Source organism: Bos mutus, chromosome 3 (assembly GCF_027580195.1).
Source record: "Bos mutus isolate GX-2022 chromosome 3, NWIPB_WYAK_1.1, whole genome shotgun sequence".
NCBI classification, from domain to species: Eukaryota; Metazoa; Chordata; class Mammalia; order Artiodactyla; family Bovidae; genus Bos; species Bos mutus.
Window position 1 is genome coordinate 55,266,144 of NC_091619.1, and position 27,936 is coordinate 55,294,079.

General features: G+C 37.9%; 1 protein-coding gene across 2 annotated transcripts in view; it reads right to left on the minus strand.

Annotated features, from left to right (window-relative positions):
• Positions 1–11,711: 11,711 nt before the first annotated feature.
• LOC102271020 (calcium-activated chloride channel regulator 1) overlaps positions 11,712–27,936 on the minus strand; it is a 34,908-nt gene continuing 18,683 nt past the window's right edge. For both annotated transcript variants that reach the window (XM_070367750.1, XM_005888429.2), the window contains exon 15: positions 11,712–22,993. In XM_070367750.1, the coding sequence (XP_070223851.1) occupies positions 22,653–22,993 (341 nt within the window). In that variant the 3' untranslated portion in view covers positions 11,712–22,652. The remainder of the gene's footprint in view (positions 22,994–27,936) is intronic.

A 27,936-nucleotide genomic window follows, 5' to 3' on the forward strand; every position in this document is an offset into this window, starting at 1 on the left:
TAAGATAAGACAAATATCTGACAACCAAGAAGAGACACCAGATCTGCTGGTGCTTTCATCTTCATTTCCTGGCCTCCAGAACAGTGAAAAATAAATTTATTTTGTTTAAGACACCCAGTCACATAGAGGAGTAGGATGGGAGGGGGAAGGGAGACCCAAAAGGTAGGGGATAATTATGTTTGATTCACATTGTTGCTTGGCAGAAACCAGCACAACATTGTAAAGCATGTGCATGCATGCTAAGTCACTTCAGTCATGTCTGACTCTGTGCTACCCTATGGGCTGCAGCCCACCAGGCTCCTCTGTCCATGGGATTCTCCAGTCAAGAATACTGGCGTGGGTTGCCATTCCCTCCTACAGGGGATCTTTCTGACCCAGGGATCAAACCTGTGTCTCTTACATCTTCTGCATTGGCAGACAGGTTCTTTACCACTAGTCTCACCTGGGAAGCCCTTGTAAAGCAAGTATCCTCTAATTAAAAAGAAAAATAAATAGAAATGGAGAAGGACAAAAGGGGTATGGTATTCTGATAAACATACAGAGATATAAAGCAGCATAGACTTTTGGGAAGACTGAAAGTCTGATTAAAAGTGTGAGATCACTAAGATGGTATAGATAGGGAAGTGGAGGCAAGGTCAGCATAGTGGAAGGCCTGGCACTCATTTATCAAATATTTTGTTCCTTTTGTCCTCTATGCCTAGAAAAATTTATGTGATGTCATAGTCTCTGCTTTTGTGGCATGAGACTTTATTTTTTAAAACAATTTAAGAGCTATTTTCATTTTGTGTGTTACTTTGGGGCCAGTGTTGTAGACATATTGGGGAAGGTAGGATGAAGACAGAGGCCTGTTAGAGAGCATCTGTATCCAGGAGATAACTGTGGATGCTGAACTGAGGCTGCATTACTGAAAGTGAGGTGGGGAGAGACTAAGGTTAAGGGGGTGTTTATGATAAGACTTGTTAATTGATTGGATGCAAAGTGTAGGGGAATTGGAGGGTCAAGCAATTTCCTCCTGGTTTCTGATTTAGGTGACTGGGTGGTGAAATATTTTTCTTTCTCTGAGATAAGATATTTAGAAGGAAATATAGGTGAAGAGAGATGGAAATAGCAGACCACCTGATCTGCCTCTTGAGAAATCTGTATGCAGGTCAGGAAGCAAAAGTTAGAACTGGACATGGAAAAACAGACTGGTTCCAAGTAGGGAAAGGAGTACGTCAAGGCTGTATATTGTCACCCTGCTTATTTAACTAATATGCAGAGTACATCATGAGAAATGCTGGACTGGATGAAGCACAAAAAATTAATTAGAAACAAATAGTATTTGACTAAGTATTTTACTAAAATGCTATTGTAGATACAGAAGCTTTAAGACAACTTTATGGCTTATGGAATAATATAATACAATTTGTAGTGAATACTTTTTCATATGTCAGCTCTAAGAATAGGGCTACTGCATGAACATATACAGATTACTCTTTGTGAAACTCCATGGGTGCCATTTAAGAAATTATTTGAATGGATCCTTTTAGAGTTGTGTATATGGTGGTCCTAGATAAAATTTAGGGTTATGTGGAAACAGAAGACAGAAATAGGAGGAAATGCAGCCAGCACAAGGAATGAAGCCAGAAGGAGAGGGTGATGGTAGGAGGGCTGATGGGAGATTAAGTCGAGGACTTGCCAAGAAATCTAGCATGGAAAATGATTGGACCTCTTGTAGATGGGAGAATGTATGATAGGAAAGTGAAAACAGATGTTATCTGCAAGAGGGACTTGTGACAGTAACTTCCCTGTCAGACAGTAAGAGTTTGATGTCTAGGGAATGGGTCTGGATATCAGTTGGTTTGTGACCATAAGTTTATGCAGCTGTGATCACTGTGAAATCAGTTTATTGAGCAGTGTTATCTTTTTGATACATAAGCATGGAAAAGTAATGTTTTTCAGTATCTATAATGAGCTGTGTTCCATTGTTTCCCTTATCTAATTGGGTAGTAATTTCTATTACATCGTAGTCCAATTCTATTAGCATTGTCAGTTTTGAGTATTCATCTGGTTTTGGTTTGATGGTTAACACACAAACCTATTCATTTTAAGACATGTGTCTTTTATTTGAGTTTCAGATTTCCTCTTTCCCTTCCTCTAACTCAGGTCAGACTTCTGTCTCTGACTTGAAATAGGGAAGAAAGGAGTATAGAGCCTCAGTCTCAATTGACTGCTTCTCCCTTTTTTTAGACAGCATATTAAAAAGCAGAGACATCACTTTGTCAACAAAGGTCCGTCTAGTCAAGGCTATGGTTTTTCCAGTGGTCATGTATGGGTGTGAGAGTTGGAATATAAAGAAAACTGAGCACAGAAGAATTGATGCTTTTGAACTGTGGTGTTGGAAAAGACTCTTGAGAGTCCCTTGGACTGCAAGGAGATCCAATCAGTCTATCCTAAAGGAGACCAGTCCTGGGTGTTCATTGGAAGGACCGATGTTGAAGCTGAAACTCCAATACTTTTGCCACCTGATGCAAAGAGGCGACTCATTTGAAAAGACCCTGATGTTGGGAAAGATTGAAGGCAGGAGGAGATGGGGACAACAGAGGATGAGATGGTTGGATGGCATCACTGACTCAATGGACATGGGTTTGGGTTGACTCCGGTAGTTGGTGATGGACAGGGAGGCCTGGCGTGCTGTAGTGCAAAGAGTCAGATACAACTGAGCAAACAAACTGAGTGTAAAAAAAACTATTAAAAATTCCATCATATGGAGGCTAAACAATACGCTTCTGAATAACCAACAGATCACAGAAGAAATCAGAAAAGAAACCAAAATATGCATCTGTTCAGTTCACTTCAGTCGCTCAGTCGTGTCCGACACTTTGCGACCCCATGAATCGCAGCACACCAGGCTTCCCTGTCCATCACCAAATCCCAGAGTTCACCCAAACTTACGTTCATTGAGTCAGTGATGCCATCCATCCATCTCATCCTCTGTTGTCCCCTCTCCTCCTGCCCTCAATCTTTCCCAGCATCAGGGTCTTCTCAAATGAGTCAGCTCTTCGTATCAGGTGGCCAAAGTATTGGAGTTTCAGCTTCAACATCAGACCCTCTAATGAACACCCAGGACTGATCTCCTTTAGGATGGACTGGTTGGATCTCCTTGCAGTCCAAGGGACTCTCAAGAGTCTTCTCCAACACCACAGTTCAAAAGCATCAATTCTTCGGCACTCAGCCTTCTTCACAGTCCAACTCTCACATCCATACATGACCACAGGAAAAACCATAGCCTTGACTAGACGGACCTTTGTTGGCAAAGTAATATCTCTGCTTTTTAAATATGCTATCTAGGTTGGTCATAACTTTCCTTCCAAGGAGTAAGCGTCTTTTAATTTCATGGCTTCAGTCATCATCTGCAGTGATTTTGGAGCCCCCCAAAATAAAGTCTGACAGTGTTTCCACTGTTTCCCCATCTATTTCCCATGAAGTGATGGGACCAGATGCCATGATCTTTGTTTTCTGAATGTTGAGCTTTAAGCCAACTTTTTCACTCTCTTCTTTTACTTTCATCAAGAGGCTTTTTAGTTCCTCTTCACTTTCTGCCATAAGGGTGGTGTCATCTGCATATCTGAGGTTATTGATATTTCTCCCAGCAATCTTGATTCCAGCTTGTGCTTCCTCCAGCCGAGCTTTGCCTTGACCTACCCCTTTTCCTATTTGGAACCAGTCTGTTGTTCCATGTCCAGTTCTAACCGTTGCTTCCTGACTTGCATATAGGTTTCTCAAGAGGCAGGTCAGATGGTCTGGTATTCCCATATCTTTCATAATTTTCCAACACCGAAATCAGATTGATTATATTCTTTGCAGCCAAAGATGGAGAAACTCTATACAGTCAGCAAAAAAAAGACCTGGACCCAACTGTGGCTCAGACCATGAACTCCTTATTGCCAAATTCAAACTTAAATTGAAGAAAGTAGGGAAAACCACTAGACCATTCAGGTATGACCTAAATCAAATCACTTATGATTATACAGTGGAAGTGAGAAATAGATTTAAGAGACTAGATCTGATAAACAGAGTACCTGATGAACTATGGACGGAGGTTCATTACATTGTACAGGAGACAGGGATCAAGACCTTCCCCTGGAAAAGAAATGCAAAAAAGCAAAATGGCTGTCTGAGGAGGCCTTACAAATAGCTGTGAAAAGAAGAGAAGCTAAAAGCAAAGGAGAAAAGGAAAGTTATTCCCATTTGGGTGCAGAGTTCCAAAGAATAGCAAAGAGAGATAAGAAAGCCATCCTCAGCGATCAGTGCAAGGAAATAGAGGAAAATATGCATAGAAACGAATGAAAATGAAAACACAACACAAACCTATGGGACACTGTAAAAGCAGTGCTAAGGGCAAGGTTCATAGCAATAGAGGCTTACCTCAGGAAAAAGAAAAAAGTCAATAAATAACATTACACCTAAAGCAACTAGAAAAGGAAGAAATGAAGAACCCAAGGATTAGTAAAAGAAAAAAAAATCTTAAAAATTAGGGCAGAAATAAATGCAAAGGTAACAAAAGAGACCATAGCAAAAATTGACAAAGCTAAAAGCTGGTTCTTTGAGAAGATAAATGAAATTGACAAATCATTAGCCAGACTCATCAAGAAACAAAGGGAGAAGAATCAAATCAACAAAATTAGAAATAAAAATGGAGAAATCACAACAGACAACACAGAAATACAAAGGATCATAAGAGACTACTGTCAGCAACTATATGCCAATAAAATGGACAACTTGGAAGAAATGGACAAATTCTTAGAAAAGTACAACTTTCCAAAACTGAACCAGGAAGAAATAGAAAATCTTAACAGACCCATCATGGGCATGGAAATTGAAACTGTAATCAGAAATCTTCCAGCAAACCAAAGCCCAGGTCCAGATGGCTTCTCAGCTGAATTCTACCAAAAATTTAGAGAAGAGCTAACACCTATCTTACTCAAACTCTTCCAGAAAATTGTAGAGGAAGGTAAACTTCCAAACTCATTCTATGAGGCCACCATCACCCTAATACCAAAACCAGAGAAAGATGTCACAAAAAAAAGAAAACTACAGGCCAATATCACTGATGAACATAGATGCAAAAATCCTTAACAAAATTCTAGCAAACAGAATCCAATAACATATAAAAAGATCATAGGTCACGACCAAGTGGGCTTTATCCCAGGGATGCAAGGATTCTTCAATATCCGCAAATCAATCAATGTGATACACCACATTAACAAAAACCATATGATTATATCAATAGATGCAGAGAAAGCCTTTGACAAAATTCAACATCCATTTATGATAAAAACCCTCCAGAAAGCAAGAATAGAAGGAACATACCTCAACATAATAAAAGCTATATATGACAAACCCACAGCAAACATTATCCTCAATGGTGAAAAACTGAAAGCATTTCCCCTAAAGTCATGAACAAGACAAGGTGCCCACTCTCACCACTACTATTCAACACTGTTTTGGAAGTTTTGGCCACAGCAATCAGAGCAGTAAAAGAAATGAAAGGAATCCAGATTGGAAAAGAAGAAGTAAACCTCTCACTGTTTGCGGATGACATGATCCTCTACATAGAAAACCCTAAAGACTCCACCAGAAAATTACTAGAGCTAATCAATGAATATAGTAAAGTTGCAGGATATAAAATTAACCCACAGAAGTCCCTTTCATTCCTACACACTAACAATGAGAAAACATAAAGAGAAATTAAGGAAACAATTTCATTCACCATTGCAATGAAAAGAATAAAATACTTAGGAATATATCTACCTAAAGAAACAAAAGACCTATATATAGAAAACTGTAAAACACTGGTGAAAGAAATAAAAGAGGACGCAAATAGATGTAGAAGTATACAATGTTCATGGATCAGAAGAATCAATATAGTGAAAGTGAGTATACTACCCAAAGCAATCTATAGATTCAATGCAATCCTTATTAAGCTACCAACGGTATTTTTCACAGAGCTAGAACAAATAATTTCACAATTTGTATGGAAATACAAAAAACCTAGAATAGCCAAAGCAATCTTGAGAAAGAAGAATGGAACTGGAGGAATCAACCTGCCTGACTTCAAGTTCTACTACAAAGCTACTGTCATCAAGACAGTATGGTACTAGCACAAAGACAGAAATAGAGATCAATGGAACAAAATAGAAAGCCCAGAGATAAACCCACACACCTATGCACACCTTATCTTTGACAAAGGAGGCAAGAATATACAATGGAGAAAAGACAGTCTCTTTAACAAGTGGTGCTGGGAAAACTGGTCAACCGCTTGTAAAAGAATGAAACTAAAACACTTTCTAACACCAAATACAAAAATAAACTCAAAATGGATTAAAGATCTAAATGTAAGACCAGAAACTATAAAACTCCTAGAGGAAAACATAGGCAAAACACTCTCCAACATAAATCACAGCAGGATCCTCTATGACCCACCTTCCAGAGTAATGGAAATAAAAGCAAAAATAAATGGGACCTAATTAAAATTAAAAGTTTTGCACAACAAAGGAAACTATAAGCAAGGTGAAAAGACAGCCTTCTGAATGGGAGAAAATAATGGCAAATGAAGCAATTGACAAAGAATTAATCTCAAAAATATACAAGCAACTCCTGCAGCTCAATTCCAGAAAAATAAACGACCCAATCAAAAAATGGACCAAAGAACTAAATAGACATTTCTCCAAAGAAGACATACAGATGGCTAACAAACACATGAAAAGATGCTCAACATCACTCATTATCAGAGAAATGCAAATCAAAACCACAATGAGGTACCATCTCATGCCGGTCAGAATGGATGCTATCCAAAAATCTACAAACAATAAATGCTGGAGAAGGTGTGGAGAAAAGGGAACCCTGTCCTTCTGTTGGTGGGAATGCACACCAGTACAGCCACTATGAAGAACAGTATTGAGATTCCTTTAAAAAAATGGAAATAGAACTGCCATATGACCCAGCAATCCCACTGCTGGGGCATACACACTGAGGAAATCAGAATTGAAAGAGACACGTGTATTCCAATGTTCATCACAGCACTGTTTATAATACCCAGGACACGGAAGCAACCTAGATGTCCATCAGCAGACGAATGGATAAGAAAGCTGTGGTACATATACGCAATGGAATATTACTCAGCCATGAAATAGAACGCATTTGAATCAGTTCTAATGAGGTGGATGAAACTGGAGCCTATTATACAGAGTGAAGTAAGTAAGAAAGAAAAACGCCAATACAGTATACTAACAAATATATATAGAATTTAGAAAGATGGTAACAATAACCCTATACGTGGGACAGTGAAAGAGGCACAGATGTATAGAACGGTCTTTTGGACTTTGTGGGAGAAGGCAAGGGTGGGATGATCTGAGAGAATAGCTTTAAAATATGTATATTATCATATGTGAAACAGATCACCAGTCCAGGTTTGATGCATGATACAGGGTGCTCAGGACTGGTGCACTGGGATGACCCAGAGGGATGGGATAGGGAGGGAAGTGGGAGGGGGTTTCAGGATGGGAAACACATGTACACCCATGGCTGATTCATGTCAATGTACGGCAAAACCCACTACAATATTATAAAGTAATTGGCCTCCGATTAAAATGAATAAATTTTTAAAAGCTGAAAAAAATTAAAGTAATTGTTGCTTATTATTATATAGTTATTTCTATTTTATTCTTATTAATTATGGTTTTATTATTTATTTATTGTTCATCTAAGACAGGGTTCTCACAATTCCACATAAGGACATTCTTTGCTCTCCCACAATTGTCACCATTGCCTACCTTCCATGTTTCAATTGGCTTTGAAGGCAACATGGAGAAGATTGAGCTACATTTCCCAGAAACCACAAGACTTTGGTTTGAGTTGGTCAAATAAATACATGTTAAAATTTGGAAGGCATAAGTAAAACAACAGCCATAACTGTCTGAAGGGAGAGGTGACAGGAGACAGTAAGAAAGAAAACAGATGGAAATGGGCTGGCACCCTTACTCTTCCCTACTCCATGTCCAACTCTTCTTCCTGAATGCTGGCTTTGCTTACCTATCATGATCCCCGACCCACAACAAGACACTTAGTGAAGAACTCATACAGGTGGTAGCTGTACAGTGGCCACAGGCTGCCACAGACTTTGACACCATGCCCTCACAGCCCCACTTTATTAATAGTTCCTGGCCTTGCTTAGCTTCTAACATTCAACATCAAAATCTAACTCCAGTGCTTCAGGAAACACTGTTAGTAACTTTTCTTAACTCTCCAACTCTTTCTTTAGTTCTTTACTTCCCCAATTAACTCTTATAATAACTTCCCTAGTGTATAATATTCATAGTAGTTCTGTTTTCTTGATGGAACTCTGATATCTTTATTGGTTGTTTTGGCTATTAATGTATACCAAACTATCCCCAAACTTAGTGGTTTGAAACAACCAATTTATTATTTTCATGATTTTGTGGGTTGACTGGACTAACTTAGGTAGCTCTTCTGGTCTTACTTGGAGTCTGGTAATTATGAATGGAATCATCTAGAGGGTTGACTTGGAATCAGAAATAGTTAGGTTGTTTCTTTCTGCCTATAGTCTTGGAACCTCTCAATCAGCATAGCTGGATTTTATACATGGGCTCCCAAGAACACAAAAATGGAAGCTTTCATAATTCCTGCTGCATCCTGCTAATTAAAGCAAGTTGTTGGGCCAGCCTAGACCCAATTTATGAAGGGACTACACAAAGGCATAAATAAGAGGTCTTATGAATCTTTGAAAACAGTTTCCAAACTCCAAAGCTAGTTTTGGAAACTAGCTACTATACTTTTTTGTTTGACCTCACTTTCATGTTAATTCAAGACGTGCTTTGTGCTTTTCTGAATCTAAATTTAGGCTTCTGTTATGGTGAGTGTTCATCAGACACTATGGTTTGAGTCCCACCATCTGCATGTGCTCTGTTAGGTGACTCTGAGCTGCAACTCCTGTCATCACTAGCAACATGAATTAGGAGCACAGAAAGGTAGTTCCCTTGTGACTGGTTTGGAAGGATTGTGAATATATACCACCCCTCAGTTTTATATCTTTGGACAGATTCCTGAAGGTAGATAAAGTATACTTTGTGGCACTGCTGACTGCCCACCTCCAGGGGAAGTAGTCAGTTGTGTGTGTTTGTTTGTTTGTTTGTTTTTCATTCAGAAACTCTGAAGTCATTTGAGACTCTGAGGTTGGTTCTAAGGCTGCCCGGTTTCACATAGGGCTATCTCTTTTCTTGTACTTGGGAAAACCTATATTTATTTTCTGTAGCTAGGTTCCTTCCCAGAAAAAATAGTCCTAAGGTTCCCTTTCCAAACTTCGTATTTTTTGTGATTAACTACATCAAATATTAGATCATGAATGTTGCTGTATGGCTGTAATGGAAAGCCTGAACAGAGATTCCATATTACATGTGTTATTACTAGTTTAACCTGGATTGTACCTAGAGCTGGCTTAGTGGACATAAGTCCTTTGCACTTGTACAGAGCCCCAAGCTTAGAAGGCCCTGCCCTTTGTTTAGTGCTTTGTTGTTGCTATCTTGAATTTCATAATTGTTTTTCAACTGAGGCCCTCTCATTCTCATTTTACTCCGGGCCCTACAAGTTACACTGGTAATATTAACTACACCACTGGTTGCCAACAGAGAACTTCAAGCTTTTATCATCTTCTTTGTAATAGTTCAAGTATTCTACACTTACCCCTCTCAGACCTCCTCCACATTTACCTGTTTATTCAAAACCACTAGCACTGGTTGACTTGGTGCCAGCTCACTGGAGGAACAGAGTGCCAACAGATTTTCTGCCTCAACAGCTCAGGCAGGCCCAAAAATGCCTATATGCAGAGCTCATGTTCCACTGAGTGTCATGAGTGTAAATCAGAACATCTCACTGAGGACTTCCCACTTTCCTCTAATTTTAGATTTCTGCACTTCTCATTTGAACCACAGCACCCTTCTTGTCAATCCTGCCACTCAGACCAAAGGAATTATGCCAGGTCAAAGTCTGGTCTATGTTTGAAGATTGTTAAGGATGACCCCCAAGCTCATCTTATTTGGCTTGCATTTTGGTTTGCTTCCAAATCAATGAATTGTTGTTGTTTAGTGGCTGTCATATTCAACTCTTTTGTAACGCCATGGACTGTAGCCTACCAGGTTCCTCTGTTCGTGAGGTTTCCCAGGCAAGAATATTGGAGTGTGTTGCCATTTCCTTCTTCAGGGGAGTCTTCTCAGCCCAGGAATTGAATCCTCATCTCTTGCATTGGCAGGCGATTCTTACTGCTGAGCCACCTGGGAAGCCCAAATAAGGAGGCAAATGATGGATGGTCACCTTCGTATCTCTCCAGTCCTCAGGGAGCTGAATTTTGGTGGTAAAATTCCCTTTGCAACGTGAGAAGAAAGAAACAATAAGCCTATAAACTTGGACTGATAAGTCTACCTACTCTCTTGAAGCCAAATTCTTTTAGCATCATGGTAGACCATACTTTTATATTGTTTTATTAGTTTTTTCTTCATTGTTAGGACCTTTGTAGGCATGGCCATTGCCTGCTACTTAAATCTGCTTTCTTCAAGCTACACTTTCTAATTGATTTAATCATTGCTATGGTTTTAATCCATCTATATGCTGACAACAATAAAATGTGTATCTCTCAGTTCAGTTCAGTTCAGTCACTCAGTTGTGTCCAACACTTGGTGACCCCATGAATCGCAGCACGCCAGGCCTCCCTGTCCATCACCAACTCCCAGAGTTCACTCAGACTCACGTCCATCGAGTCAGTGATGCCATCCAGCCATCTCATCCTCTGTTGTCCCCTTCTCCTCCTGCCCCCAATCCCTCCCAGCATCAGAGTCTTTTCCAATGAGTCAACTCTTCGCATGAGGTGGCCAAAGTACTGGAGTTTCAGCTTTAGCATCATTCCTTCCAAAGAAATCCCAGGGCTGATCTCCTTCAGAATGGACTGGTTGGATCTCCTTGCAGTCCAAGGGACTCTCAAGAGTCTTCTCCAACACCACAGTTCAAAAGCATCAATTCTTCAGTTCTCAGCCTTCTTCACAGTCCAACTCTCACATCCATACATGACCACAGGAAAAACCATAGCTTTGACTAGATGGACCTTTGTTGGCAAAGTAATGTCTCTGCTTTTGAGTATGCTCTCTAGGTTGGTCATAACTTTTCTTCCAAGGAGTAAGCGTCTTTTAATTTCATGGCTGCAGTCACCATCTGCAGTGATTTTATGTGATACTGTTATTTGACATTTATTCACAGTCTACCTAAATGTAAACATTCAAACTCAGCTCTTTATTCCTTTTATTAAAATCCTCTTTTCCCAAATCTTCCTCATCTCAGTAAATGACACTTCTGTTTGCCCATAGTTTCAGTTAGAAACATGGGACTCATCCTCACATTCACTCCTCTTTATCTCCCCCATACAGTCCATGACCATATCTTCTCTATTCCACTTAACTTTATTTTCAGTATGTTCATTTTCCCCTATCGTTCTTCTTTAAGCCAAAATCATTTCAAACCCAGGACAATTGCTGTAGCTTTCTCATAGGACATTTCCTCTTATGTATTGTAGATTCCCTTTTTACACAGAAACCAGAGAACTGTTTTGAAATGTAAATTAGAGTACACTTATAGATCATCTATTTAATTTATATGCAGAGTACATCATGAGAAACACCGGACTGGAAGAAACACAAGCTGGAATCAAGATTGCCGGGAGAAATATCAATAACCTCAGATATGCAGATGACACCACCCTTATGGCAGAAAGTGAAGAGGAACTCAAAAGCCTCTTGATGAAAGTGGAGAGTGAAAAAGTTGGTTTAAAGTTCAACATTCAGAAAATGAAGATCATGGCATCCGGTCCCACCACTTCATGGGAAATAGATGGGGAAACAGTGGAAACAGTGTCAGACTTTATTTTTCTGGCCTCCAAAATCACTGCAGATGGTGACTGCAGCCATGAAATTAAAAGACGCTTACTCCTTGGAAGGAAAGTTATGTCCAACCTAGATAGCATATTCAAAAGCAGAGACATTACTTTGCCAACAAAGGTTCGTCTAGTCAAGGCTATGGTTTTTCCTGTGGTCATGTATGGATGTGAGAGTTGGACTGTGAAGAAGGCCGTGCACTGAAGAATTGATGCTTTTGAACTGTGGTGTTGGAGAAGACTCTTGAGAGTCCCTTGGGCTGTAAGGAGATCCAACCAGTCCATTCTGAAGGAGATGAGCCCTGGGATTTCTTTGGAAGGAATGATGCTAAAGCTGAAACTCCAGTACTTTGGCCACCTCATGCGAAGAGTTGACTCATTGGAAAAGACTCTGATGCTGGGAGGGATTGGGGGCAGGAGGAGAAGGGGACAACAGAGGATGAGATGGCTGGATGGCATCACTGACTCAATGGACGTGAGTCTGAGTGAACTCTGGGAGTTGGTGATGGACAGGGAGGCCTGGCATGCTGGGATTCATGGGGTCACAAAGAGTCAGACACGACTGAGCACTGAACTGAACTGAACACACCTCAACTATAAAATGAGCTCTTTGGAGAACATGACTGCATCCTGGGAAGAGAGAACTGAACTGATAGATCATCAACGACTTCTTCTACACTTAGAATGAAACTCAGACTTTCTTCCATAAGCCTCCTCAGGCCCTTCAGAATCCAGTGGAGAGTGTATCTTGAGCATCATTTTTGAGATTAATCAAACGTGGGTTTTGAAATCCAAGTCCATCTCAGGCTCTATGACTCTAAATGATGGAAAAAATATTTTAAAAACATTTATTTTTCTTTCTTTATCTGAAAACAAGGGCATTGTATAACAGCTTCACTAATTCTTTTCTATAATAAAAGAAAAGCATACAAGGATATATGTATTTTTAAGGTAAAAGGAATAGATATTTTTTTATATTGGGATGAAATAGGAAAAAGTCATAATATGATAGGTGGTGACTGTATTGTATGCTAGAACATTCAATTTCCATAAGGTGCAATAAACATTACATTATTTTGTAGATATTTAGAGGATACAATGTTATAAATACTTAATAGGACCAAGATCAAATTAATTTTCCCCCAAATATTGCTCTTTTCATTCTGACACTTGTACTTTTACTATTCACATAGACAACTTTAACATGTTGATAAAGTTTGAATTATTATTCCAGAAAACTTTTGTATGAAGTAACATTCAACCAGACAGCAAGAAGGAAAAAGAGTTTTATTTATCACTATGTATGATAAATGAAACAATGAGTAAATAAAATTATACTTTTAATATTGACTTACAGTATTTCAAATATCTCTGAGTGTTTACTTGTTGATGCTTTTGAACTGTGGTGTTGGAGAAGACTCTAGAGAGTCCCTTGGACTGCAGGGAGATCCAACCAGTCCATCCTAAAGGAAATCAGTTCTGAATATTCATTGGAAGGACTGATGCTGAAGCTGTAACTCCAATACTTTGGCCACCTGATGCGAAGAATCAACTCATTGGAAAAGACCCTGATGCTGGGAAAGAGTGAAGGCGGGAGAAGGGGATGACAGAGGATGAGATGTTTGGATGGCATCACTGACATGATGGACATGAGTTTGAGTAGGCTCTGGGATTGGTGATGGACAGGGAAGTCTGGCGTGCTGCAGTCCATGGGGTTGCAAAAGTTGGACATGACTGAGTGACTGAGCTGAACTGAGATTCTTAAAATTATTTTCATGAGCTATGTAATGATCCACAATAGAATTTTAAGATTCATATTATCCTTCAATTTATTAAAATCCAGTCCTTGATCTAATTGCATTCCTTTTCTTCTTTAAAATACAAATAATGGCCCTTAAAAAAACACTTAACAATTACAACAGATCCAACCACTGATAACATCAAAGTAGAAATGTTAACTCTGGGATTTGAGTGACTTTCACCAGGGCTGGGATATGCTTGAGGAATAAACAAACCTACTTGTGCAATGTTGGATACTTTTGATTTCAGATTACTTTTATCCACACTTTGAATGGCAATGAATATGTGAGTTGCATTTTGTCCTAAAATATGTCCTGGTTTGAATATAAAACTCCTTGGAGTTGGCCTCCATGTGCTTATTGGCCATCTGCATTTTCTCTCTGAAAAAATGTCTATTCAGTTCTTCTGCCCATTTTTTAATTGAGCTGTTTGTTTTTTGATGTTGAGTTGTATGAGTTCTCTATATATTTTGGATATTAACTGCTTATCAGTCATGTCATCTGCACATATTTTCATCCATTCAGTGTTTTTTTTTTTTTTTTTGGATCCGTGGTTTCCTTTGCTGTGTGAAAGCTTTTGAGTTTAATTAGGTCCCATTTGTCTTTTTTTACTTTTTTTTGTTTGTTTTAGGAGACAGATCCAAAAAATATTACTTCTATTCATGTCTAAGAGTGTTTTGCCTTATTTTATAGGCAGAACAGTTTTATAGTATCCAGTTTTACATTTAGGTCTTTAATCCATTTTGAGTTTAGTTTTGGACAGCTACTTATAAAAGAATAAAATTAGAACATTCTCTAACATACATATACAAAAATAATTTCCTTTGCTTTTGAAAGATAATTTTGCTGAATAGATAATTCTTTGTTGGTGGTTTCTCTTCAGCACTTTAAATATATCACTCTTACCCTCTTCTTGCTTACCGGGTTTCTGAAGAGAATTCTTATCTTGTTCCTTTATAGGTGTTTATTTTCAGCTTCTTTCAAGATTTTTATCTTTATTTTTTATAGTTTGAATATGGTATGCCTGCTGCTACTGCTGCTGCTAAGTCGCTTCAGTTGTGTCTGACTCTGTGTGACCCCATAGAAGGCAGCCCACCAGGCTCCCCCGTCCCTGGGATTTTCCAGGCAAGAACACTGGAGTGGGTTGCCATTTCCTTCTCCAATGCATTAAAGTGAAAAGTGAAAGTGAAGTTGCTCAGTCGTGTCCGAATGTTAGCCACCCCATGGACTGCAGCCTACCAGGCTCCTCTGTCCATGGGATTATCCAGGCAAAAGTACTGGAGTGGGGTGCCATTGCCTTCTCCATGCTATGCTTAGGTGTAGATTTTTTGGAATTTATTGTAAATTCCAAATTTACAAACAACAGAGAGCTACTTGGTGCTCTCTGAGCTTCCTTGATCTGTGGTTGATATTTGTCATTAATTTTGGAAAACTTTCAGCCATTATTCATCATTTCTTTTTTTCCTTTCTCTTTCTCCTGATACTCCCCCTGAATGTATGTTGCATTTTTATAATTGTCATAGTTCTTAGAAATTCTATTCCATTTTTTCTCTTCTTTTTTCTTTTTAGTTTGGGAACTTCCTAGTGACATATCTTCAAGCTTGTGTGTTAATTGTTCAGTACTATCCAACTCTTTGCAGTCCCTTGGACTGTAGCCCACCACGCTCCTCTGTCCATGAGATTCTCTAGGCAAGAATACTGGAGTAGGTTGCCATTTCCTTCTCTAGGGGATCATCCCAATCTAGGTCTCCCATATTGCAGGCAGATTCTTTACCATCTGAACCACCAGGGAAGCCCAAAACAAAATGACCATGATGCATTGGACAGGAATCAAACCCGAATTTCCCATGTGGGAGGCGAGAAGTCTACAACTGAACCACCATAGCACCTATCTTCAAGCTTACTGATTCTTTTATTGGCTATGTCCAGTCTACTGGTGAGTCCATCAAATGCATTTTTCATTTCTCTTACAGTATTTTTGATTTTTTAGCATTTAATTTTGATTCTTTATTAGGGTTTACATGCCTCTATTTTCATTACTTGTTCTTCCATGTTGTCTACTTTCTATATTAGAGTCCTAGGACATTAATAATAGTTATTTTAAATTCTTTTTTTTTTTTGAACTTAAAATCTCAATTACATTTTATTTTTTTTTTTTTACAGATTTTGTCTACAGCATGTTTAATTTTACATTTTCTTAACCATCAGAAACAGTTTTTACATCCAATTAATTAAATATATCAATGTTGTTGTTTTAGTTGCTAAGTTGCAACTTTTTGCAACCCAATGAAGTGTAGCCCACCAGGGTCCTCTGTCCATGGAATTCTCCAGGCAAGAATACTGGAGTGGGTTGTCACTCCAGGATCTGATGATTCCAAAATTTCTGCTATATCTTAAGTCTGGCCTTGAAGTTTTTTGTTTGTTTGTTTTGGTGCTTTCAGACTGTTTTTTGCCTTTATCATGCCTTGTAAATTTTGGCTGAAAACCACACATTATGTGTTCAGTGAAAGGAACTGAGGTAAATAGGCCTTCATCTGAAATTTTATGCTATCTGGCTAGTAGTTAGGGTATGCTTACAAAACCTGTAACTTTAGTTGTCTGAAACAACTAAATTTACACTAAATTTACTGTAGTGTCTATTTTTGTCTCCTTGGATGTTTTGGACTTCCCTAGAGACTCTTAATTGATTCCGAGGCTTCTGTTTCTTTTATCTGTAATCTTCTGTTATTATGAAAGAAAAAGTGAAAGTGTTTAGTCACTCAGTTGTGTCAGACTCCTTGCATCCCATGTATTGTAGCCTGCCAGGCTCCTCCAGGCAAGAATACTGCAGTGGGTAGCCATTCTCCAGGGGATCTTCCCTGACCCAGGGACCAAATGTGGATCTCTCACATTGCAGGCAGATTCTTTACTACCTGAGCCACTAGGGAAGCCCATTCTATTATACTGCAGCCTTATTAATGTGATAGTAAGGTGTGGGGGAAAGGGAAGCATTTTGTAGTCCTATAGTTAGGTCTCATTCTTTTAATGTGCTTGTCCTCTGAGCTGTGACCTTCACACCTGTTTTATAGATTTTTTTTTTTCCTTTGATAAGACAGGAACAACTAAATGGCCGTGAAGTTGGGTATTTCTCTTCCTGAAAGTTCGTTATGCTCTTGTAAAACCTAATCTGAATAGTTAGGTAAAGTTGTTTCCCTTAAGGACAGCTTTCTAAGGAAAACAGAATGCTCTGGGCATATTTCAAAATGATTACTTTTCCTTCTCTCCCTGCTAAAAATCTGAAGGAATTTTTCTTCAGTTCTCACTCTGAAAACATGGTGGGGCTCCTAGAGCAAAAGCTCAGCAAAGTGTGGAGCTTCTTCTAAGGTCCCTTGGAGCTTTTAACTCTTAAATTTGGCTGCACTGGGCCTCAGCCAGTTCACTGTTTATAGTTTGTGTTGCTACTGGTACTGGCTTCTGTGGCAAGGTTCAAGTCCTGGGCTTCTGTTCTAACTATGAGTCTCTGTATTTGTCTGTCTTTGCAGTTAATGGAACAGCATATAGTGATATGGGCTTAATTCTTTGGTGGATCTAAGAATAATTGTTGCTTTTTAGTTATTCAGCTTGTTTCTTGCGAGGATGGTAATGTGACCTCTAGCTCTTTACGTGTCAGACTGGTGCTCCTGATTTTTTATAAACTGATCTTATGTCTGGTAACTTTACAGAATTCTCTTATTAGTTTTAAGTAATTACAGTTTTGTACCTTTCTTCCCAATTATTGTATCCTCTTTTTTTAAGCTGCATAGAAATCTTACTTTCCTCAGTGACTGTTAAAGCTCTGTAAATCATTTCTCAGTACAGCAGTCACATAGATAGACTAAATTAAGACCATTTAAGGCCTTCATAATCAGCAGTGATTTTTTTTTTATAATTTATAGACTTTTAAGTGATTTGTTTTCCTCAGGATTTAGAATTCTCCCCTGTTGTGTCTAATTTTTCATCCCTATTTGAAGATTTAATGCACTCTTAAAAAATTTTTTTTTAATGATTGGGTTGGACAGTAAGATTCATAGTATCAGGTTAATAACGTTTTCAGGTGTTTCATTTTTAATTGAAGAATGCTGGTTGAATTATATTTTTATATGTGTATTGAAATAATATAGTTTTTCTTTTTAAGCTATTAATGTGATAAATTACATTGGTTTCTAATATTAAACCATCTTTGGATTCCAGGGATAAATTCAACTTGGTCAGAGTACGTTATTATATTTTACATATTCCTCTGGTTTTGGTATGTTACTATATTATGATTTTTTCCTGACTTTTCCAAATGTATCATATAGCTTCTTCCTTTCAGACATTCAAAGAATTTTTGAAATATTCCTGTCTGTAAACAAAGGATTTTCCTCTAATATTACTGATGCTCTCTCTGTCTCTTTCTCCTTCAGAAAAAAAATCACACTAGTGCTATATTAAAGCTTAATTTACATTTTATTAGGTAGTTTTTAGATTCTATAAAATAATTTTTCAATGAACCATATTTCATTGAAAAATTATTTTATAGTCTTTTTTGATTACAGTTTATATTAATATGAAATATTCATTTATAATAAGAATGAAATGTAAATAATTCTACCATAAAATTATTTCTGTTGTGGGTTCACAAATATTTTTCAAATGGCTTGAATAAACTTTGATTTTGTTAATATACTGAATGAATTTGTAGCACACTTTGAAAATGCTTCTTAAAAAGTTCCTCCAATAACTAGGGAGTTCCCTAGTGGCCTAATAGTTAGGATTTGGCACTTTCACTGGCATGGCCTGGCTTCAGTTCTTGTTGGGGAACTAAGATCCTGCAAGCCATATGCCAAAAAAAAAAAAAAAAAAAAGCCAGCAAGTAGAAATAAGCATTTTATTTTATAATGAGTTAATAAATGGATTTTTAAAATATAAGGAATGGTATATTCATTTTGCCTTAATAATTAGAACTAATAAGCTGAAGTACTTAGGAAATTTATGACTTTCGTACATTCACGTGCACATTTCAAAGAGTTATATAATACACAATGAGTATAGCAAATGTCCCTTTATGGATCATTGCCTTGTTGGGGTGAAGGGGCTTGTATAACTCAATGAAGCTATGAGCCATGCTGTGCAGAGCCACCCAAGATGGATGGGTCATAGTGAAGAATTCTGACAACATGTGGTGCACTAAAGGAGGGGATGGCAAACCACTTGAGTATTCTTGCTGTGAGAACCCCATGAGCAGTATGAAAAGGATATAAGACTGAAGAGGAGCCCCCTAGGTTGGAGTGAGTGAGTGAAAGTTGCTCAGTCGTGTCCAACTCTTTGCGACCCCATGGACTGTCCATGGAATTCTCCAGGCCACAATACTGGAGTGGGTAGCCTTTCCCTTCTCCAGGGGATCTTCCCAACCCAGGGATCAAACCCAGGTCTTCTGCATTGCACGTGGATTCTTAGCCTGCTGAGCCACAAGGGAAGCCCAAGAATATTGGAGTGAGTAGCCTATTCCTTCTTCAGTGGATCTTCCTGACCCAGGAATCGAACTGGGCTCTTCTGCATTGCAGGTGGATTCTTTGCCAACTGAGCTATCAGGGTTGGAAGAGCATATGCTACTGGGGAAGAACACAGTACAATTATGAATAGCTGCAGAAAGAATGAAGTAGCTGAGTCAAGCAGAAACAATATTCAGCTGTGGAGGTGTCTGGTAGTGAAAGAAAAGTCTGATGCTGTGAAGAACAGTATTGCATAGGAACCTGGAATATTAGGTCCATGAATCAAGGTAAGTTGGATGTAGTCAACCAGGAGATGGTAAGAGTGAGCATTGATATATTAGGAATCAGTGAACTAAAATGGATGGAAATGGGTGAATTTACTACTATGGGAAAGAATCCCTTAGAAGAAATGGTAGACCTCATAGTCAACAAAAAAGTCTGAAATGCAGTACTTGGATGCAATCTCAAAAACAATAGAATGATTTCAGTTCATTTCCAGGGCAGACCATTCAATGTCATAGTAATCCAAGTCTGTGCCCCAGCCACTGATGCAGAAGAAGCTGAAGTTGATTGGTTCTGTGAAGACCTACAACACTTTCTAGAACTAACACCAAAAAGATGTCCTTTTCATCATCAGGAATTGTAATGCAAAAGTAGGAAGTCAAGAAATACCTGGAGGAATAGGCAAGTTTGTCCCTGAGTACAAAATGAAGCTGGGCAAAGGCTAATAGAATTTTGTCAAGAGAACACACTGGGCATAGCAACCCATAGCAACACATAGCACACACACCCTCTTCCAAGAACACAAGAGATGACTCTATACATGGATATCACTAGATGGTCCATACCAAAATCAGATTGATTATATTCTTTGCAGCTGAAGATGGAGAAGCTCTATAAAGTCAGCAAAAACCAGACCACGAGCTGTCTGTGGCTCAGATCATGAGCTCCTTATTGCAAAATTCAGGCTTAAATTGAAGAAAGTAAGGAAAACCACTATGCCATTCATGTATGACCTAAATCAAATCCCTTATACAGTGGAGGTGATGAATAGATTCAAGGGAGTAGATCTGATAGACAGAGTACCTGAAAAATTATGGAGGGAGGTTCATTGTAACATTGCATAGGAGGCAGTGACCAAAATCACCCCCAAGAAAAAGATATGGAAGAAGGCAAAGTGGTTGTCTGAGGAGGCCTTGAAAATAGCTGAGGAAAGAACAGAAGCAAAAGGCAAAGGAGAAAGGGAAAGATATACCCAGCTGAATGCAGAGTTCAAGAGAATAGTGAGGAGAGTTAAGAAGCCCTTCTTCAGTGAACAATGCAAAGAAATAGAGAAAAACTATAGAATGGGAAAGACTAGAGATCTCTTCAAGAAATTTGGAGAATACCAAGGGAACATTTCATGTAAGGATGGGCACGATAAAGGACAGAAACAGTAAGGACCTAACAGAGAGAAGAGATTAAGAAGAGGTGACAAGAATATACAGAAGAACCATACAAAAAAGATCTGATTGACCTGGATGACCATGATAGTGTGGTCGCTCACCTAGAGCCAGACATCTTGGAGTGTGAAGTCAAGTGGTCCTTAGCAAGCATTACTATGAACTAAGCTAGTGGAGGTGATGCAATTCTAGCTGAGCTATTTAAAATCCTAAGAGATGATGCTGTTAAAGTGCTGCACTCAGTATGCCAGCAAATTTGGAAAACTCAGCAGTGGTCACAGGACTGAAGAAGATCAGTTTTCATTCCAACCCCAAAGAAGGGCAATGCCAAAGAACATTCAAACTACTGTACAATTGCACTCATTTTATATGCTAGTAAGATTATGCTCAAAATCCTTCAAGCTAGGCTTCAGCAGGGTTGAACTGTGAACTTCCAGATGTTCAAGCTAGATTTAGAAAAGGCAGAGGAACAAGAGATCAGATTGCCAACATTGCTGGATCATAGAGAAAGCAAGGAAATTCCAGAAAAGTATCTATTTTTGCTTCATTGACTATGCTAAAGGCTTTGACTGTGTGTATCACAACAAACTGTGGCATATTCTTAAAGAGATGGGAATTCCAGAGCATGTTACCTGTGTCCTGAGAAACCTGTATATTGGTCAAAAAGCAACAGTTAGAACTGAACATGGAACAACTGACTGTTTCAAAATTGGAAAAGAAGTACAACAAGGCTGTATACTGTCACTCTGCTTATTTAACTTCTTTGCAGACTACATCACGTTAAATGCCAGGCTGTATGACACAAGTTGGAATCAAGATTTTGGGGAGAAATATGAAACTCCAGTACTTTGGCCACCTCATGTGAAGAGCTGACTCATTGGAAAAGACTCTGATGCTGGGAGGGATTGGGGGCAGGAGGAGAAGGGGACGACAGAGGATGAGATGGCTGGATGGCATCACCGACTCGATGGACATGAGTCTGAGTGAACTCCGGGAGTTGGTGATGGACAGGGAGGCCTGGTGTGCTGCAATTCATGGGGTCGCAGAGTCAGACACAACTGAGCGGCTGAACTGAACTGAACTGATCAACAACCTCAGATATGTAGATGATACCACTCTGATGGCAGAAAATGAAGAGGAACTCAAGAACCCCTTGATGCAGGTGAAGGAGGAAAGTGAGCTTGAAACTGGCTTGAAACTCAACATTCAAAAAACTAAGATCATGGCATCTGGTTCCATCACTTTGTGACAAATAGATGGGGGGAAAGTGGAAACAGTGGCAGATTTTCTTTCTTGGACTCCAAAATCACTGACTATTGTGATTGCAGTCATGAAATTAACAGACCCTTTCTCCTTGGAAGGAAATATGACAAACCTAGACAGTGTATTAAAAAGCAGAGACATCACTTTGCCAACAAAGATCCATTTACTCAAAGCTATGGTTTTTCCAGGAGTCGTGCATAGATGTGAGCATTGGACTATAAAGAAGGCTGAGTACCAAAGAACTGGTTCTTTCAAACTGTGGTGCTGGAGAAGACTCCAGAGTGTCCCTTGAACTGCAAGATCAAACCAGTCTATCCTAAAGAAAATCAACCCTGGATATTCATTTGAAGAACTGTTGCTGAAAATGCCAATATTTTGGCCACCTGATGCTAAGAGCTGACTCATTGGAAAAGATCCTAATGCTGGGAAAGATTGAAGGTAAACAGAGAAGAGGACAGCAGAGGATGAGATAGTTAGCATTACTGACTCAAATGAACATGAATTTGAGCAAGCTCTGGGAGTTGGTGATGGACAGGGAAACCTGGCATGCTGCAGTCCTGGCGTCGCAAAGAGTTGGACACAATTTAGCAACTGAACAACAAGAAAATAGCAAGTTAAATCCTAAATAAATGTGTACCAACTATGTATAACATTGGTTATCAGTGCTGACACAATTCCTAGTTTAAAATACAGAGAAAATCATTGGTAATCCCAAAATTGCCAGAGTGATTTCAGAAATCTTGGTACCCAGATCATGGACACTGTCTTCTGGTAGAGGAATAAATTTGATTGCTTGTACAATGTGAGAAACCTCTGAGATGAGATTGGCTTCATTAATGGCTTGGACTGAAATATAGAATTTGGTGCCATTTTCTACTCTAAAATGTTCTGGCTTAAATTCAAAATTTTCTTTTGAGCCGGCCTCCTTAGGTATTAGATTAGAAGTATTCACTAAAGTCGCATTGTCAAAATCTTCTTGACGATCCATGAAACTCTTACTTATTCTTATAACGTAGCTGTTGGCTGGAAAATAAATAGATATTTCATGTATGTTAGGATCACTAGGATGCCTTATTGCTATCACATCAGTTTATATTTAGGGGTCCATCAGGAATGCACACTGGTTTTTTTGTCTGGTTATTCCATCTTCTTTAAGAACACATATATGAACAGTTTTTTATCTAGTTATCTAATCACAAAGAATTTAATTCAGAATTGTATATTACTAAAAATGGAATATAGATTTAAAAATAGAAGTATGAAGAACTGAGTCTACTTTTGATTTAGAACAAGGAACACAATAATGTTTGAGTATAGTAATGACATTCAGTAACATTCAATACCCTTTGTCTATATTATTTTTCATTAAGCTGAGAAAGGGAGTACTAGGATGTATGAGTAGGAAAGCAGATAAGTAGAGTGGGAGCCAGGGATAAAGACAAAGAGCAAAGGAAGGCAGAGAATTTAGAATGTGTACTAAAAATTAAACATGTTTAGGAGCTAGGCAGACTTTAATTTGTACCTTAGTTCTACTTTCTAGCTGTAACAAAGAAAACTTTAATTAATCTTTCTTACCTTAGTTTTCTTATCTGTAAAAAAGAGAATCAGTCATTCAATTCAACAAATATTTATGGAATTTTATATATGAACATTATATAATGTAATGTATAATAATACATGAAAAGTGTTTAGCACAATGTCTGGAACTTAATAAATGTTTGAAATATTAGCTATTATTATTGTTATTTTATCAAGAAAGGAAAGAAAGATGCTGACAAATGTTTCATTCAAAATGCTTTAGAAATCTACAGGAGCCATAAATAAAGAAATATATTTTAACATGAAATGCAATGAACAATAAGACATAAAATATCTTTTTTTGCAGTGACTTTATTTTTTCATGAAATATTGAATATTTTCTAGTATGTGGTGAATAGCTTAAATTTATTGTTTTCTTTTAAATTCAGGCCCTATGCCTCACATTTGGGTCTTCTAATAAATAGGTCCTATCAATCTGATCTAGTCCACTACTCTTCATATCCTCTCTGCATTTAATTTCTGTGGATCTAACTATCCATCCATCCATTCATAAGATGAATACCATATGATTTCACTTATACGTGGCATCTAAAAAACAAAACAAATGAACAAATATAACAAACTAGAAACAGACTCATAGATACAGAGAACAAACAAGCATTGGCTAAATGGGAGGTGAGTAGGGGGAATGAGTGAAATAGGTGAGGGAGATTAAAAGGTACAAACTTCCAGTTACAAAATAAATGAACCACAGGGACGAAATGTATGAATTAAATGTGAATTAAGGTGAATTAAGTGAATTAAGTAATATTTAAATATTTAATTTAAATATTTCATTGTGATATTTTGCTTTCTTGACTTTGATCATATTATTTGATTCCTTTTCTCCCTGACATGAATCCCTGGAATGTGCCTCCCTCTCCCTATCTATGCAAATTGTACTTATTCTTCAAGGCCCACCCAACAGGAGGTCCACTTTCTTCATGAAGTCTTGGTCATGTATTTCATCCCTTGGTAACTCTCTTCCCTGAACTCTGTTGCATGAAATTTAGTTTTCCAGTTTTATAGAGGTTCAGTTTATCTTTCCAATTTGAATGTACTATTCTTTAGGACAAAAATATGTTTTATACTCCTTTTGTATGAACTAGAGTACCTGGTACTGTGTTTGGCATGTATTTGGCCTCCTTAATTACTTCTAGGCCCCAACAGACATGAAAAGGTGCTCAGTCTTAGCAATCATCAGGGAAATGCAGATTAAAACTACCTCACACCTGTCAGAACATACATTATCAAAAAGACAACAAATAACAAGTGTGGTAAGAAGGTGGAGAAAAAGGGAACCTTCTCATCCTATTGGCGGGAATGTAAATTGGTACAGCCACTATGGAAAACAGTATGGATATTATTAAAATCAAAAATAGAGCAACCATACAATTCAGCAATTCTGCTTCTGAATGTTTTTCTGAAGAAAACAAAAACACTAATTTAGAAAGATATATGCACTTCTATGTTCGTTGCAGCATTATTCACAGTAGCCAAGATATAGAACAACCTAAGTATCCACTGATAGGTGAATGGATAAAGAAGATGTGGTGTGTGTACAAACAAACCTGTAATGGAATATTACTCACTCATAAAAAGAATGAAATCTTGTGTTTTGTGACGTGAATGGACCTAGAGGGTATTATGCTAAGTGAATTAAGTCAGACAGCTAAGATGAATACCATATGATTTCACTTATACGTGGCATCTAAAAAACAAAACAAATGAACAAATATAACAAACTAGAAATAGACTCATAGATACAGAGAACAAACAAGCATTGGCTAAATGGGAGGTGAGTAGGGGGAATGAGTGAAATAGGTGAGGGAGATTAAAAGGTACAAACTTCCAGTTACAAAATAAATGAATCATGAGGATGAAATGTATGGAATGGAGAGTATAGTCAATAATACTATAGTAACTTTGTATGGTAACAGATGGTAACTAGACTTAAAGTGGTGATCATTTTGTATTGTATAGATATATCAAATCACTATATTATATACCAGGAACTAACTTAGTGTTGTAGGTCAATTATACTTTAATAAAAATACTACTTTTTGGCCAAAAACAGTTATTCAGTTGATGCCCAAAATGACAAAATTAGTGGATCATAAAATATTAAAATTATATCTACATGTTTTAGTATTTCCAAGTCATCTAGTCTGATTTGCATATATGACTGGTATGGAAATTGGGTCCCAGTAAACTTAAGTTTATCACAGATCCCTGGTGGCTCAGATGGTAAAGCATCTACCTACAGTGTGGGAGACCCAGGTTTGATCCCTGGTCAGGAAGATCCTCTGGAGAAGGAAATGGAAACCCACTCCAATACTCTTGCCTGGAAAATCCCATGGATGGAGGAGCCTGGTAGGCTATAGTCCATGGGGTCACAAAGAGTCGGACACAACTGAGCGACTCCACTTTCACTTTCAAGCTTAAGTTTTTCTTTTAAAATTATATAGATAATTATTTATTTTTTGATATTGCTAATACTTCCTTTTGTAATGAGTAGGGGTAAAATCTGGTAGAACTACATCTTCCTATTTGTTACCAGGAGAGAGGGAGATCAGATCCCACCTGTTTTAGGTATTTGAGGTTAAACACAGTGAAGTTCTTTCTTTCCCAATGTATGTATGAAATATTTTCTTCCATCTTTTAGTTTCTATAATCAGTATAAGGAACATTTATTGTGAATCCAGTCTTGATCTAAAGACTTGGTCTTAACTGAATTCAATTTTAGAATTAAACATTTAGTCAGATAGTTTCATTTATGGATTTCTAAGTGGCAGTATTTTTTCTTTTCACCATATTTTTAATGGTCAAGTGTATTTCAGAAGCTGTCATGATAAGAGTCTCAGTATTGAAGTACAAAGAGCTCTTCATAGGTATTTTATGTTTCCTTTGACTTCAGAATGATTTTTTTCATTGTATAATAATGACAAAGAGAAATATAGCTACATAGGAAGTGAAAGATTAAGAAGCATTATTTCTTTTGAGAGAGCCTATAGTAAGGGATGTATTATAACACAAGGGAAAGAGCATTAAAAGTGACTTTTCAGCACTAACAACCTCTGAGATATTGTCTGTTGATATGCATATTGCTTTCATTTTACCACCTTAAAGGGAAAATAACAAGATTGGCTTTATCCTATGAGAATCTGCTAGTCTAGCACAACACTGGAATATGGTAGACATTCAATAAACACTAATTTAATTCAGTTAAATTTAAAGCAAAGCTAAAAGTGATTTAAACTTTTAAGAATGTGGGCAATTTATTATGAGGAAGTTACAGTAGTTATGTATGGATGTGAGAGCTGGATTATAAAGAAAGCTGAGCACTGAAAAATTGATGCTTTTGAACTGTGGTGTTGGAGAAGACTCTTGAGAGTCCCTTGGACTGTAAGGAGATCAAACCAGTCAATCCTAAAGGAAATCAGTCCTGAATATTCATTGGAAGGACTGATGCTGAAGCTGAAACTCCAATACTTTGGCCACCTTATGTGAAGAACTGACTCATTGGAAAAGATCCTGATGCTGGGAAAGATTGAAGGTGGGAGGAGAAGGGGACAACAGAGGATGAGATGGTTGGATGGCATCACCCACTCGATGGACATGAATACGCTTTGAATAAACTCCGGGAGTTGGTGATGGACAGGGAGGCCTGGTGTGCTGCAGTCCATGGGGGTCACAAAGAGTCAGACATGAGTGAATGATTGAACTGAACTTGAATGAATAAGATAATTTGGCATTGAAGTTTAATTCAAACTTCATAGCTAAATCTCTGCATATTATCCTCTCTCTCTCTCTGGGACATCTTCACTTAACTTTCCTAACATCTCTCATTCTTTAAGACTTAGGTCAGTAATAGTCTTCCCTGAAAAGCCCTTTAAGATATACCTTGTGATCTTAACTCTCAACTAGAACTGGCTATCCAATGGCGTATCTCATCATATTCTGTAAAATTATCTGTTTATTTGCAGAAAGTGTCTTTTCCACCTAACTGTTGACAATAGGGATTATTTCTTATGAACCTAACAACATTTGAAAATTTAAAAAAAGATCAATGAATGAATGAAATTGTTCAAGTACAGATATACTTAGAAAAAATTTTCCCTGTTAGGGAGAAAGGAATGCAAAAGAAAGCTGTTAAGTCAGTCTTCTAAGATGGTTCATATTTTGAGAGGCAGTTTGGCACAACACGATCTGATGAGAGTGAGTTTAACTACTAATTTATTAAATATAGAAGTAATTTGGGGCAGTTCATTATCTCTTCAGGCTTATGTTTTCACATACATAAATGGGTGACCCATAGTAGACCATCTATGCATGTTATTTATAAATAGGACATTAGAAAATATTTAGCAAATGAAAGCCAATGTATG